The following is a 13,742-nucleotide window of genomic DNA, read 5'->3' as shown; positions in this document are numbered from 1 at the left end:
AATCATTTATTCATCGCGCCACGTTTGAAAATCTTACGAAAAATATTCGCATGGTTACTTGGCGTGGCTGATGCGTATTACCGCAGTTAGCATTTAGTTGGCATCCGTTAGGTCTGTGATTGAGTTTGAGAGGGAAACAATCTGGCAATTTGTAGGTTATGTTCGTAGTACCTGCGCGCGGAGAGCGACTGCCAAAATCGTGTCACGTTTTCGGATAGATATTTTGATATGTAATCACCAGGTTACGGATGTAAAGAGAATCTTGAGTGAACATTTTCATCTGTTTTTCTGTGTTTTGCGACCGAAAGTATTTTACCTCGCGTGTAAAGAGGTATAGTAAGTGTGATAAAATGTCGGTGAAAAAAATACAGAGGAAACCCAAGCACGTGTTGCCAAGAACCAAACGTGTCGGGCAGGAGTTCAAAAATGGAAAAATTCAGAAGAACGAAACCCGAAAGTCACCGAAGAACCAAAAAACCTTGGTCATTGCTCACGAAATAAAATTTGCCAAACTACTTGCTGGTAATGACAAAAAAGTTAGAGATAAGGTGCTAAAGAACCTAAAGAAATGGTTAACTGTGCGATCCGAAAGCTCCTTTGGTAAGAATTTATAATTCCTTACATTTTGGATAGAGAATATCCTTTCTTCAAATCTCAAGGTCTACAAAGATTTGCATATGCTCGAGTAAAATGTTACTCCCCCTAAAGTTAATCTTCAATATTTACAGCCTTCGAGGAACAGGATTTCATGAGGTTGTGGAAGGGCCTCTATTACTGTATGTGGATGTCGGATAAACCACTGATTCAAGAAGAACTAGCCGAGTCGCTTAGTAAACTCGTACATTGTTTTAATAACAGAGATACTGCTCTGCTTTATACTAAATGTACTTTACTGACTCTCGCAACTGAATGGTTCGGAATTGATCAGTACAGATTAGACAAATTCCAAATGGTAGGTTTCTGTTTAAGTGCAAAAAACGGTCTTGTCTAAACTAATGTATGAGAGTTGTTACACTTTTCGTTTCTCTCACAGTTGGTACGAAGAATCATTCGACAAACTTTCACAATGTGTAAAAATAAACTATGGAATCGGGATTGGGTTGACGGAGTTACAAAGATAATCGAAGACCTTTTGGTAGAATCAAAAGCTACCATAGGTTTCAGTTTGCACGTAACAGAATTGTATATGGAAGAATTGGCAAAGGTATGCAATAACGATGTATGATCTCTAAAGTTGTCAAATATCTTGAAAAACTCTTAAGAAATAAGAAAATGAAAATATTCCAATGAACCAAAAAGTCAGTGAACAATCCATATTGGTTTGTTGAGAAAGACTTCATCCATATTGGTGTTCGCTTAGAAATACAGTTATTTAGTTTACAGTCTGTAATGTTGAATCAAATGTCAATTCGATATATTTGATAGGTGAGTGGTGGTGATGTACCAGAAGATGTTGTCGTAGAATTCGTCAGACCCTTTGCAGTGCACTTGGCAACTATGAACGATGAAAGAGAAATACGGCATGTCATGAAGCATGTTTTTAGGTATTTAATTTTTCAATCCGATGCTGGTTTGGATTACATGGAAAAGTTCGAAGCTTGGAGACACGTATGTGTACAGATATTGAATTTTTTAGAAAATACCTATATGATACCGATGCATGTAATATTAATGCAATTTTCTTTCGCATTTAAACAATTAGGCAGGTTTTCCCGATGGAGACATTGAATCGATGCAAAAAGTAGAAGTCGATGAATCTGACGAAGATGATAACGAAGAGAAAAGTGATTCTGACGATGATCGTCCAATTGATAATGCAGATGAAAAACCATTGGATCCGCGGGCTGGTAGAGTGGATGTTGATTTACCACAATTACCAGTTAATGCTAAAGTCATGGCTGATATGGTTATGAACTACAGATTTCATCCATCGTCTACAACAAAATCTCGACGGCAAATAGTAAGGGTAGCTAAAGAGTAAGTAAATATAATTATGTTCGTTAGTATTTCTCTAGGATAAAATTTCCATGAATTCTTACTTCCCTGAAAGACTTGTTCTTTTAATGTTAAAAATTTTTCATCCCATTTTGTAATCACCATATTTTAAAAGATGAAAATAAAACTAAACATGATAATTAGCATCAAAATACATGATTTGCACTTTTATAGGTATAATGAGTTGTCTGAAGGAAATATGCCATTAGGTATTAAGAAAGTGAAACTTCATGAGGGTTCCAAATCTGAGACTAGTTCAAAGAGTGGAGCATGGAGATTATTGAAATTTGAACAGGAACTTTATTCTGATACCATCAGGGGTAAACGTAAGAAAAAAAGTGAAAAAGCGATAGAAGAGGATTCAAATTTGGACCAGGATTCTGATTTTGCAACCAAAAAAGTAAAGTCTGAAAATACCACAAAGGCGAAAAAACAAAATGCAAAAAAGAACATATCAGCAGAGCACATATCAGAGCATGAAAACGACAAAGCTAGCCCTCTCAAAGTGAAGACAAGTACTGTAGATGCCTCTAAAAAAAAGAAAAGAAGTGCTACGATAAGTGATGACGAAGGTGTAGCCACAATTACCGATACTCCAAGAAAGAGAAAGTTGAAAAGTGTAAGATCGGTGCAAAATGGTGACACTAATGATGCAAATGAGAATGCGAAGAATGTGAATAAAATCATCAAACCCAAGCCGCTGAAGGATGATGGCAATTTATCTAATGCCGAGCCTTCTACGCTGGCAAAGAAATCTCTTATCAAGAATGGTCTGAAGAAAGTAAAGAGATACAGTTCTGAAGGGAATTGGAGTATTTCTACAGATATTAGTTCAACGTCACCATCAGTATCAAATCTTCGTCTTCCAACTACTAGTTTGCAGGATACTTCAAAATCAGCCGACAAGTCACAACCGAACCGGGCATTATCCTGGTTGACACCAGTGCGGACAAAGCAGTCAACGAAACAATCGGTACGTTTACTTTATGAGAATGAAATGAATCGTGTGTTCCGTCTGAATAATGTTTTAAAGTTCTGTCATTGTTTTTGATATTAAATTACAGATCACAGAGATTTCCACTATTAATGCTACCAGTTTCACCACACCAAAAACACAAGCAATTAATAAACTTTCGTCGTCCACCTCCAAAAAGAAAGTGAAAATAGTTCTTCAGAATAATACAGCTCAGCACACGTCGGATTATAGGCTTCAGTTGAAAAAGAGCCCTGCTATACCTTTCGACGCCAACCGAAAGCCTCCTGTGGGCGTGCTCAAGCCTAGTCCAATAAAAAGTCCAGTAAATCCATTTTATAAACGGAATTTTAAATAGGTATTTCAATTTTATACTTACTACAATTTTCTGAATGATCATTTCTTTTCGGGACTATGGAGAGGAAATTGTGAGCGGATTCGTGTTGCACTTTTGATTTTAAAATGAGATACATACATGTACATACATCGAGTGCACAGAAACATGATTTTAATTGAATGAAAAATTTACACTGAATCCATTAATTGCATTGATTTAAAGTATTTAACTTTTGACTATACATGTCACAATTACACGTTTTTGCTATCATACATGAAAGTAAGTTCATTAGAATTGAAATATTAATAGGTTACAGGCACATGAAACGAAAAACATGTAACACACGTAAAACTGTGTAATATCAACATACTTATCGTTCATAAGTATGCCTGAGTATCAGTGATAGTACGAGATTGTTCAACATGTCTTCTTCTATCGAAGAAAATAAATATCGATTGAAAACAGATTATTATTTATCATTTATCCCTAACTAACGATAAAACTATTCATTCACATTGAGCAGACCTAATTTATTCGATTGCTGATTTTGTTTTGGATAATGTCCGAGTTTTAAAACAAAAAGTGACATGAATCAATGGTATGCCATTGAATTCTTATAATGCCGAATGCATCTGTCATGTAATGATCAACTTTTGTGTTATATTTGTGAAATGAAAAGAAAATATCACTGAGATATGATTTCTAAGAATAAAATTGATCTGTTAAAACAAAAAATATACTAGACAGACGCTTCTAGATGATGATATTTTCAATTGCCAAAAAGTTTTTAGTATATGAACACGAAGTTTCATTATCACAGGATTCGAAACCAAAATGAATTTCAATGTTCTTCATTTTGCTACAGAGAATTCTAAGGGTCGGCTGATACACTTTTAAATAATGACTAATCTTAAGCATGTTTTTCCCGTTACGTTCTATTTCTCTATACAGTAAAACTAAAATGTTCTTCTTTAATCACACGTGCAAAGAGTGCTGCTTTGAATATCTTTGGATCTGTATTATCGAACTTTGTACATCACTTCTGTTGCTATAGAAGATATTGCCTTAACGCCATTAGAGTTTAAATGAATTTACCCTATCAGGTTTGTACACACTTAGGATTAGTATAATTGCATGAACACTTGGCCCATCCCTTACTAACACCAATACAAGTAATTTCTGTCTATTTTGAATGACGAATATATAATTAACAAGATACATTTATGTAGCTAAAGATGCTCGAGCATTCTTATATATTTTTATATACATACACATTGTAGTTGTTATATCATTCAATCTAGTTAACTGCTTAGATATTTATATGTATGGTGGTGCTAATTTACAAACAGTACAAGATATCTATTAGAGATTTTTCTATTAATACATACTGCAACCTATTCTGGTCCCAACACTTAAATTCATCACTATCACTCAATAGATTTAATGAAATAATTTATGAATCGCACTTGAAAAACATTTACTTGTTAATTGTTATTTACTCAATTTATTGTTGGAAAAATATTATGCTGTTTTTTCTGTGAAAAAAAAAAACACAAATACTATTTTCAAGTACGCATGAAGCCAATTTTACACAATAAATTGAACCTGTTGAGCTAATAGAGAAGTGTCGTCGACCATAGTTGCTTCTTTGGCACGTGAATTCACTTTTTCTTATTTTACGAGATATGCTAGAACTACGGAAAAAATATATTCTCTGTCTGAGCTTCCAATACGTATATTTTAGAATGCTGATCTCGCTGAAGCTGCAATTAACACCTGGTGAATCTTATGTACAGCTGTATTTTATATCACTAGATTATCGAAGTACTATTCATGGCTAATATTTTTATGACAAATGAAATAAAAAATTTTCAGGATTATCTGATAATTAGAATTACAAACAATATTGATGGATAATGGTGACAGATGAATTAAATATGTGTTAGATCTCATGTTCACAATTATGACTGTGTAATTTATCTATTTCAAATGACTACACATATTTGGTTTTTTAACAAATATCTGGTTGAGTTTTCCATGTCGCCAAGTGTTAATTGTATTTTTTCCGAGCATCAATCGAGAGATGTTGTATTTGGATGCTTAAAATAGTATATATATATAGTATATTGGATAAAATTTTACTATAAGCTATTCTTTAAAATGTAAATACACTCTGTGTATCGAAATTCAAACAGGATATGAGGCGATCCTACAATTGATCATAAAATAACAGGTCAACAAGGGTCGCAAAACGTCTTAAATTTATATTACGTAGTACACAACTAATTAGATTGAGCTGCGGATATCACTGGCGGAAATAATAGTGTAACAGTGAGTGCTTGAAAACCAAAATTATTTGGCATTGTTTGTGGTTATTATCGAACACTATTACTGATATCGTCTTTAATATATTAAAATGAGTTTAAACTTTGGGGTGTACTGTTGCGCAGTCATCGATTGTGAAAAGTACGTGTAGTTGATCAAGCGAATAGATGAAGCCCATTATTAAATTTACAATATATTTCCGAAATGCAATAATTGTTTATAAAATTGCACGTGATGCTAGTAAGCACCCTTTTTTCATTGCTGGATAAATAAACTAAATTTTGAATGTGTTGGGCTAAAATAACTGCAATCAACGAAATTACACTCAATGCCACTCTGCGAGTTGAATTCTAAATGATGAATGAGAGAAGAAAATAAATTTTTCAGTTATCTTACTTCTACTACTAGTATAAAATTTTAAGGGCACGTTCAAGTGTTCGGGTAGGTGTGAAAACTAGAAATCAACTTCCAATGTGTACGAAATACCAAGCAATTCTCTTATTCGTATATTATGCAGTCATGCTGTCAACACTCCATAGAAAGTCTCAGTAAAACTCAAGAAGACTCGATGGATGTTTGTAAGTATATAACTGTTGCATTAAAAAATACTAATTCTCAACACTGTTCAAGATAAATATCTTTCGCAGTAGGTGTACATCAAATGTACTAAAATAAATTAATTTAAAAAGCTGTAAAAAATTTTAAAACTGCTTCAAAAGCCATTAATTAAGAAAAATAACGTTTCGTAGCAAGTGTTTGCATATTATTCCATGTAGTTAAACATCATATGCGTTTACGAATTTTCTCACACCTTGTTACTGTTTCTTAGAATGCGAAACCTAGTGCCTGCTAACAATTAAAACATTTCAATCTGATTGAATAGTGATAGAGTTCAGGAGATAGCTCGCAATTTAGAAAAATTTATAGTGACATCTACTTGCCTCTGTAGTCATCTGCGTTTCATCATGGTGCAACATAGAATGTTGTGGCACCAAGTTTTCCGCAGATGAAAAAAAAAAATTCTGCTCACAATGCTATTATACCCAAATACGTTTTCTTAACTTTGAGTTTTCCAGCGCCAATACCATCCCATTTCAATTTGATTGAAACCAGTGCTGAACAAGGAGAGGGCAACAAATAAAGCTGAATGTACCAAAGCCCATAGTTGAAATAACGGAGAAATAATGAGCAACAAGATTGTTGCACCTGTAGATGGTAAAAAAAATTCCGTTACACAACTAACAGTCATTTTTCACAAATTTTTCGAACCATTAAAGGACAATTTTTGAATTCCGTTTTCGGAACGAGCTACATTTCTCACCTGTTAGCAAACTCCAAAATCCAATAGCCGCTCTCAGAGGCAATGAAGAAGCCATTGGCCACACTTTAGCTGGAAAAGCTTTCTCTTTGGAGAATTCTTTGAGAGTTGTTTCTTTTTGATGCCACCTCTTCTCCAGCCACTGTCGCAGCATCAAGTCATCCATTGGAACATCGGAAGCAGGAATACGCTTGACGTGGAAATGGACTTCCTTAGGTAATTTTCCCCTTACTAGATCCACCTCTGATTGTGGTACATAGTCAGGATATGCTATTGTCAGATCGTAAACAGCATCAAGGTACTGAGCCTGGTGAAGATGACGTGCCAAGTAACTGAACCCGGTTGTTTTTGGATGCAACGTGTAGTGATATTTTGGCAAACCATGTTTGGTTGCGTAGTTGTCTGACTTTTCTTTGCTATTTGGAGTCAAATCTGTCCCTTCCGGGAATATTAAAAGTTGGCAACGCCTGCCTAGCGCCACTAAATAATTCAGTGAGTTTGACAAACGTCCTCGGTCTTCCTCCCAGTGTCGCGTTATGTAAAGGAAGCCGTTCATCTGCATCACCCACCCTGTAATTGGTTTTTGTTTCATTTCTTCACCAGTTATAATGTCTTTACAATATAATTCAAAGTGCTTACAATTCTATGAAACATAATGCAAATAAAATAGTTTTACAAAAGGCTTGCCAACATGATTGTTAGAAGGACATTAATTGTTGCATTATCATAATGGCAAATTGAAAGAATTGTTTGTTCATACCTGGCCCTGGAATATGTCGAATGGGGTCTTTAAGAATGAATTTTAATTTATGAGCAGCAACTTCTGGCATACATGCCTGGTACATTGCTGCCCATAGGAAATTCCAATCAACTCTGGTTCGATGGTTCATAACAAGAATGGCTGATTCATAAGGGGAAATGTGATCTCCGGATACCAGAATCTTTACACCGAATAACTCGAGTAATCCCTGAGTGAAGTATTTTTGTATTAATATTCAGAAATTCGTTTATTGCGCAATCATGATCATGGGTTTTGGTGTGTGACTATGAATGAGTATTCGAAAGAGAGCAAATGCATACAGACTTACCGTTGGATAAAGTTCCCAACATGAGAATAGCAAATCTGCACATTTTCGAAATCTTATAGGGCTCAGCAGTAATACAGGCAAAAGTGGGCATGCTATGAATAAAAATCCAGCGACGATGCTGCCGTACCACAAAGCACAGTAGAGTGCTCCGCGCAACAGCGCTCGCATTACAATTTACACACTCCTGTGGATGAATAAAATATCTCTTAGTTGTAATTTTATCACTCTATGACAGCAAAAGAAGAGCATTCATGAATACGACAATGGGTGATTATAATCTGGGAAAAGTTATTTCATTATCAATAAAAAAGCGATGAACGGCTTCCATGTTTAATGATCTTTTAAACTGGACTGATATGTTTGAGAAAAAGATGTTACCACCACTTTTACAATGTTCATACTAAATGATGAAATAGATATCTATCTTAATTGTGCATAAACTCTTTGTTTATAAATGAGATTACTGAGTTATTTGAATTTGCCAGTTTGTACACCCAAAATTCAACCACGTTCTGAAAGTAGGAAAGGTAATGTTTTAATTTATCATACCACTTCTCACTGACATCAGAACTTGACACTAACTAATTTACTCTAGGAGTAGAGCCTTGATTTGGCTTCCCCCTAGGACTGCCAGAGGGGCTTCCCTCAACTCACCCCTCCGTGAAAGCACACTCATCCCCCTGCTCTACTCTTATCTGACATGCTAGTGGCTTCTGGGATGCTGTGTTGGACCATTATTGATCTGGAAGTTACACATACAGGTATACAAAAACGAGTGCGTGTTAGGTGATGAATAACTTACAATGAGAATGCCAGAGAATAAGCAGCTGTTCATATTTTACAAGGCACAAGAAGAAATTTAGCCGATCCACTATTTTTCAATCATAAAGGTATAAAAGGATCTCTCTACGATTGATAACTGTCTCGTTCTTCCTGAAACGTCGAAAGTACGAGATAGCGAAAACAAATATGTTTGTAGATTTTCTTTTCTTTCAGGCGCAAATTTCATCCAACTGCAGAATGAATTCTATATTTTCAGTCCATACTTCACGATTATTTTAATAAGCTTAACGATATCGGACATAAGCTCAATTAGTGATTTAAATTGGAAGGTTTTGAAGGTGCTTAGAATTATCTAATAAGCATAGCAGAGTTGATTATTGGAATCGAATAAACAACGCAATACATTTAGATCAGGGTGTATATTTCACTCATTCAGTGTCTTATAAAAAAAGTTTGTGAACCACGTGTTATACCAAACCAACGATATTACGTTTCATGAAATCATCTACTAATTTTTTTACATTATACTCAAATGCCCCCTCCTATTTTTATTCCTTACTCGTTATGCCAAACCAAAAATATTACATTTCATCAAATCACCTACTAATTTTTTTACATTATACTCAAATGCCTCTCCTATTTTTATTCCTTACTCTTTAACACAAAGTTCCACTACACAATACGAGCACCATTTATAAATGTAATACCTAAATGCACGTTACTATATCATGAAACGAGCATACATGCACACATATATTTATATGCATATTTACAGTTTTAATTTCAATAGCTCTAATTATGAACGATATTTAGAGTATTTTGATAAAAGTCGATCGGCCTCATTTTGCGAAACACGGTCTTCTTCGCTAACCGTTGGAACTTTGCTAGTTTCTTCGAACCATCTGATTGCGTCTTGATAACGTCCAACTGCTATATAACATTTACCGAGAAGTAATTTATTATCTTTAAATGGCTTTATTGTTAATTCTTCGGCGCGTTCAAAATCAACAATCGCTTCCTCGTAAGTTGCACTCGGAGGTTCTGCGTACAATGTTGATGCAACCTGTATGAAATTAAACGAAATGTTGAATTTTTTATTCAATACGATAAAAAAAATTTCCAATCAATAATTCAAAGGTTGGAATAGTCAACTAAAACAGACCACGAATAAAGTCAAACTGACCTTTCTTTCAATCCAAGTTAAGCCAGCAACTTCAAACTTGAACCGTCCCAATAAATGATGAAGTACCGGGTCGTCTGGTCTGATTTCTAGTGCTTTGTTGAGATGTTTTTTGAAGCGGAAGCCACCTTCTATTTTTTCTTTAGTCGGAAGAAACATTCCGTGTGATCCTATCAGTATTGCGTACCACTTGTGAAAGTCTGCACTGTCCGCTTCTTCAAATCTTTCGCATGGCTTGAGGCCTATGAGATGATAAAAATTTTATTTGGAGCTAGAATACGTGGATATTTCAGGAAAAAAACTTTAGAGAATACTTCAATTTTACTATTTTGCTTCTTAAATCCTTACCTTCGACAATAAGAGCCACCTTTTTCTTTGGCTCCGTGGCATTGGTGGAGCACCTGTGACAAGCTCTTGCCAGCCTCCATATAACTTCAATATTATCTGGATATTTAACAAGTAGATTACGTAGTATACTAAGAGCCTCTTCACACTCGCTACCTGGATGTAGTTCGGATGCATCGATTAGTTTGTCTGTTTCAGCGAGCCTTCTGTCCAGTTCGTTTGTTGGTCCTGAGATCCTGCATTACTAAACATATACTTCCTTCTGCTAAACTTTCTATAATTCATGTGACATATATCTGTTCTGGCTAAAAAGTTGCCACGAGGTAAGCATTTTCACATTTCTTTAATATATAATGCAACTCTGGTACACATCAATTGATGTAAATATCAAACGTTTAATTGAATTGAAGTAATCAAGTACGAAGTACAATCAGAAAATGCATTTGGCGGTATGTATTCCAGATGAAATTAATTTAAAAACTAAAAACACACAACAAGTGGGCACAAAAATTGACACGTTTATTTATAGTAAATTACTTTACTAGCGTGCATCAATATAAAAAGTATCCATCGAAATCTTTTGGCATTTGAAAATGCTGTGATAATATTAAGAGATAACATTAATCACTGCAAAAGATTTGTTTGTGAAAGGAAAGACTTGCCTTTGTGGTAAGGAGTCCAGTTTGTACTTTCTACTTTGCTTCCTTTGCAGGAAGATTTATTATTCTATGTGTTGAAACGGAATATGAGTGATTAGTTTGATTACGATCCATTATTAAGCTGTTGAATTTACAGACCTTTCATTGTCTCCATCGCCTGACTCCATGTCGGAGAAATCAAAGAATTCATCATCGTCAAAATCTGTGTCAGCTGTTGAAAAAGCATCTACATCAGTGTCATTGTCTGTTGCAGAATAAGTGCTGCTATTTTTGAGATTCTGCTTTCGTCGCGATATTCTTTCTCGATTCTTGCGTTGATTTTGCTGCAATCTAGTTAGGCAAGTTGAAATACAAACTGTTATAACAATAATCTTTCAAGCTGTATTTATTATTTTATTGATAGTCTCGTTAAATGAGGCTAGATGTAAAGTGATTATGGAAATATCTTAAACTAAAATAAGCCTACCTCAAAAGATCCAACTGTGCTTGTAGTTCGGCCATAGTTTCACCCATTTTATCCAAGTCGCGTCTGACTCTTTCGGTCTGTTGTTGTTCCTGTATTTTCTGGTACACGAACAGACCCACAGCCCCGATAACTCCAAACGCCGCAGCAACTGCAGTGGCGATCAATCGTGGAGAGTTTATGTCACTCATGGTGCTAAATTTTGGATATAACATAAAAATGTATGATTAATTAAAGAAGTTATGAAATTTTCAAAGTAGACATATAAAAGTGCATAATTATCCGAGATCATGATATTGCAATTTTTCCGTCTATGTGTTTAAACAACATAATTCAACGCGATTTTAGGAGAGAAATATTTCAGTGTTTTTGTCTATTATTATATTGTAAATTATCAGAAAATATAATTCTAAACTGTGTTTCTATATTACTGGGAGGCTTTTCTCATTCTGACGGACTCTTGGTTCATGAAATACATAAAGAGAACTCACGTCAGTTCGCATAACAGATTTGAAAGAAATTTAGACTTTGAACTTCGAACATGTATCAGACGTTTTTTTCTTCACACTACGTACAGTTCCCACAGGTATATTAATGCAAAGCGAAATTGTATTCAACCAATCGTATGTAAGATTTAAGAGGAAATTTCCACCTCTTCAATTAACAGCTCATTGGTTATCATCAGTATTTGAGAATAATTCGTTTAACTAAGTAATGTGCATTCATAGCAAAGAATCTATCTTTTTTCAGACGAGAAACGATCTTTTTGAATATACACAGTAATAAGAGATTTATCAATATTTGCCTACCAAATTATGCAAATAGCAGACTAAAAGAGCGAGCACTATCAAACACTACATTAACTATACTTAATCTGTATTTTAAAGGTATACTGTAACCTAGTGTCTTCAATTCAAAGTTCTCTATGCAACATTGAATGCGCTTAATACAGTGCACAAAATTTTGACAAGTCATTAGTATTGTATTTGACAGAGGACAGTTACATCATTAAGTAGAAATTGCGAAATAACGGAATAAACATTGTTTCGACACGCGTTCATACGTCCTTGCAATTTCAGCACTGAAATATCTCAACCGTTTCGTTGCAAGTTATCCAAATTAATAGGCGAAATCGGTATTTTAACCCTTTTAGAATGGGTAATAATTTATCAGGACTGAAAACAATATTTTGTTTGTTCCTCGTCTTGTGTAATATAAATTATGAATCGTGACATGACAAGTAACTTATACATTGGGTTGTAGAACGGGGTCAGATCAATTATAGCGTACATTACAACGCATGTTTCATTCTGCGAGTATAGGCAAAAAAGCTAGTGATAATGCATGTGCTAATCACGGAAGAAAAGTATGGATTATTTCTTCAGCAAACTCGTATCACTCAATGGAAATACAGGCATATTTGTGCACGAATAACGGATAAGTCAAACGAGTATAAAATAAGTAAATAACTATATTCGTTAACGTACGATTCTATTTAGTTTGTTCATCAACTTTTGGAACTCGGGCATTAACTGTACGACAACGATACCGATAGACAAGCCAGTAATTTTGTCATTTTTCCTCGAAATAATAAATAAAGTTATCTCGCAGTACACCACAGCACGCGACTCTTTCACGTTACACCTTTACATGGTACATCATACAACTGGCCGCGTTTTCGGCGGGTCTTAAGAATCGCGTATATACTGCTGTGAATCCCCTCGCACGACACATTAAACTGTTATTTTTCTTTCTTATTTTAAAGCCAAAAACAATCTACACATCGCTGAATTTTTATAAAACACTAAAAGCCCCTTTTCGATCTGCGGTTAGACGTTTCCGCTTTGCAAAAGAAGCGTGCCGCAACTGTTTTTCACTTCGGCCGGCCGCCGCTAGAGGCGTAAAAGACGCTGGAAAAACAAAGAAACATCATTCTTGGCGCGGCAAATGAATCGAATGACGGGTGCATAAGATTGATAAAAAAAGTTCTTTTATAAATTGAAACTCATTCATACATTGGCAATCGGTTTCTGGATAGTCGTTCGGTTCATAATTTTTCTGACTATATTTTATTTACCAATGAAATTCGCCACAAATTTTGGGCGTCAGGAGATCCGCCGATTGCGAACAATGGGACCGGTGGAACAAATCTCGAAACTCGGCCATTTCCGTTATTCAACAATTATACGAGATGCATGTATATCGTATATCTTTAATATTCAGTAAACGATAATTACTTATAATATCAATTGGCCGGATGCCTGTTAGATTTCGGC

The 13,742-nt window shown here is 35.0% G+C and overlaps 3 protein-coding genes across 7 annotated transcripts; 1 reads left to right on the top strand and 2 right to left on the bottom strand.

Moving 5' to 3' along the window:
- The first annotated feature begins 344 nt into the window (after positions 1–344).
- On the top strand, positions 345–3,762 carry LOC124409796 (ribosomal RNA processing protein 1 homolog). Its single transcript, XM_046887637.1, has 7 exons — positions 345–600; positions 729–952; positions 1,034–1,204; positions 1,426–1,608; positions 1,703–1,977; positions 2,170–2,968; positions 3,060–3,762. The coding sequence occupies exons 1-7, from the start codon at positions 351–353 to the stop codon at positions 3,324–3,326; spliced, it is 2,169 nt and encodes a 722-aa protein (XP_046743593.1). The 5' UTR covers positions 345–350; the 3' UTR covers positions 3,327–3,762.
- LOC124409804 (lysocardiolipin acyltransferase 1-like) lies at positions 3,377–8,735 on the bottom strand. 3 transcript variants are annotated; one of them, XR_006929542.1, is made up of 6 exons: positions 8,586–8,735; positions 8,037–8,220; positions 7,709–7,916; positions 6,952–7,518; positions 6,572–6,836; positions 3,377–6,501 (listed from the first exon to the last, which is right to left on the bottom strand). XR_006929542.1 is itself a non-coding variant. In XM_046887658.1 (5 exons), the coding sequence occupies exons 2-5, from the start codon at positions 8,202–8,204 to the stop codon at positions 6,688–6,690; spliced, it is 1,092 nt and encodes a 363-aa protein (XP_046743614.1). In that variant the 5' UTR covers positions 8,205–8,220; positions 8,586–8,735; the 3' UTR covers positions 3,377–6,687. The 3 variants fall into 3 exon arrangements, 1 of the variants encoding a protein (XP_046743614.1); XR_006929543.1 differs by having other exon boundaries at positions 3,377–6,479; XM_046887658.1 differs by having other exon boundaries at positions 3,377–6,836.
- Positions 8,736–9,223: 488 nt separating this feature from the next.
- LOC124409800 (regulator of microtubule dynamics protein 1-like) lies at positions 9,224–13,336 on the bottom strand. Of its 3 annotated transcripts, none has more exons than XM_046887645.1 (6): positions 12,954–13,336; positions 11,470–11,661; positions 11,142–11,333; positions 10,348–10,580; positions 10,003–10,241; positions 9,224–9,882 (listed from the first exon to the last, which is right to left on the bottom strand). In XM_046887645.1, exons 2-6 carry the CDS (start codon positions 11,655–11,657, stop codon positions 9,616–9,618), a joined length of 1,119 nt encoding a protein of 372 aa, XP_046743601.1. In that variant the 5' UTR covers positions 11,658–11,661; positions 12,954–13,336; the 3' UTR covers positions 9,224–9,615. The 3 variants fall into 3 exon arrangements, with proteins under 3 accessions (XP_046743601.1, XP_046743600.1, XP_046743603.1); XM_046887644.1 differs by lacking the exon at positions 12,954–13,336 and adding an exon at positions 11,898–11,963; XM_046887647.1 differs by lacking the exon at positions 12,954–13,336 and adding an exon at positions 11,898–11,963 and having other exon boundaries at positions 9,661–9,860.
- Positions 13,337–13,742: the final 406 nt, after the last annotated feature.

Source organism: Diprion similis, chromosome 8 (genome assembly GCF_021155765.1).
Source record: "Diprion similis isolate iyDipSimi1 chromosome 8, iyDipSimi1.1, whole genome shotgun sequence".
Classification (NCBI taxonomy): domain Eukaryota; kingdom Metazoa; phylum Arthropoda; class Insecta; order Hymenoptera; family Diprionidae; genus Diprion; species Diprion similis.
Note: the sequence above shows the minus strand (reverse complement) of the source record. Positions and strands in the feature narration are given on the sequence as shown.

Excerpts from the sequence above, each read along its gene's own strand:
- LOC124409804 (XM_046887658.1), bottom strand. The coding sequence starts at position 8,204 with ATGCGAGCGCTGTTGCGCGGAGCACTCTACTGTGCTTTGTGGTACGGC. Across the intron at positions 7,519-7,708 it reads TCGACATATTCCAGGGCCAG|GGTGGGTGATGCAGATGAAC; the intron begins GTATGAACAAAC and ends AACCAATTACAG. Across the intron at positions 6,837-6,951 it reads ATTTTGGAGTTTGCTAACAG|GTGCAACAATCTTGTTGCTC; the intron begins GTGAGAAATGTA and ends TACCATCTACAG.
- LOC124409796 (XM_046887637.1), top strand. The coding sequence starts at position 351 with ATGTCGGTGAAAAAAATACAGAGGAAACCCAAGCACGTGTTGCCAAGA. Across the intron at positions 953-1,033 it reads GATTAGACAAATTCCAAATG|TTGGTACGAAGAATCATTCG; the intron begins GTAGGTTTCTGT and ends TTTCTCTCACAG. Across the intron at positions 1,609-1,702 it reads AGTTCGAAGCTTGGAGACAC|GCAGGTTTTCCCGATGGAGA; the intron begins GTATGTGTACAG and ends TTAAACAATTAG.
- LOC124409800 (XM_046887644.1), bottom strand. The coding sequence starts at position 11,944 with ATGTATTTCATGAACCAAGAGTCCGTCAGAATGAGAAAAGCCTCCCA. Across the intron at positions 11,662-11,897 it reads AGAATGAGAAAAGCCTCCCA|CACCATGAGTGACATAAACT; the intron begins GTAATATAGAAA and ends TCCAAAATTTAG. Across the intron at positions 10,242-10,347 it reads GGTGGCTCTTATTGTCGAAG|GCCTCAAGCCATGCGAAAGA; the intron begins GTAAGGATTTAA and ends ATCATCTCATAG.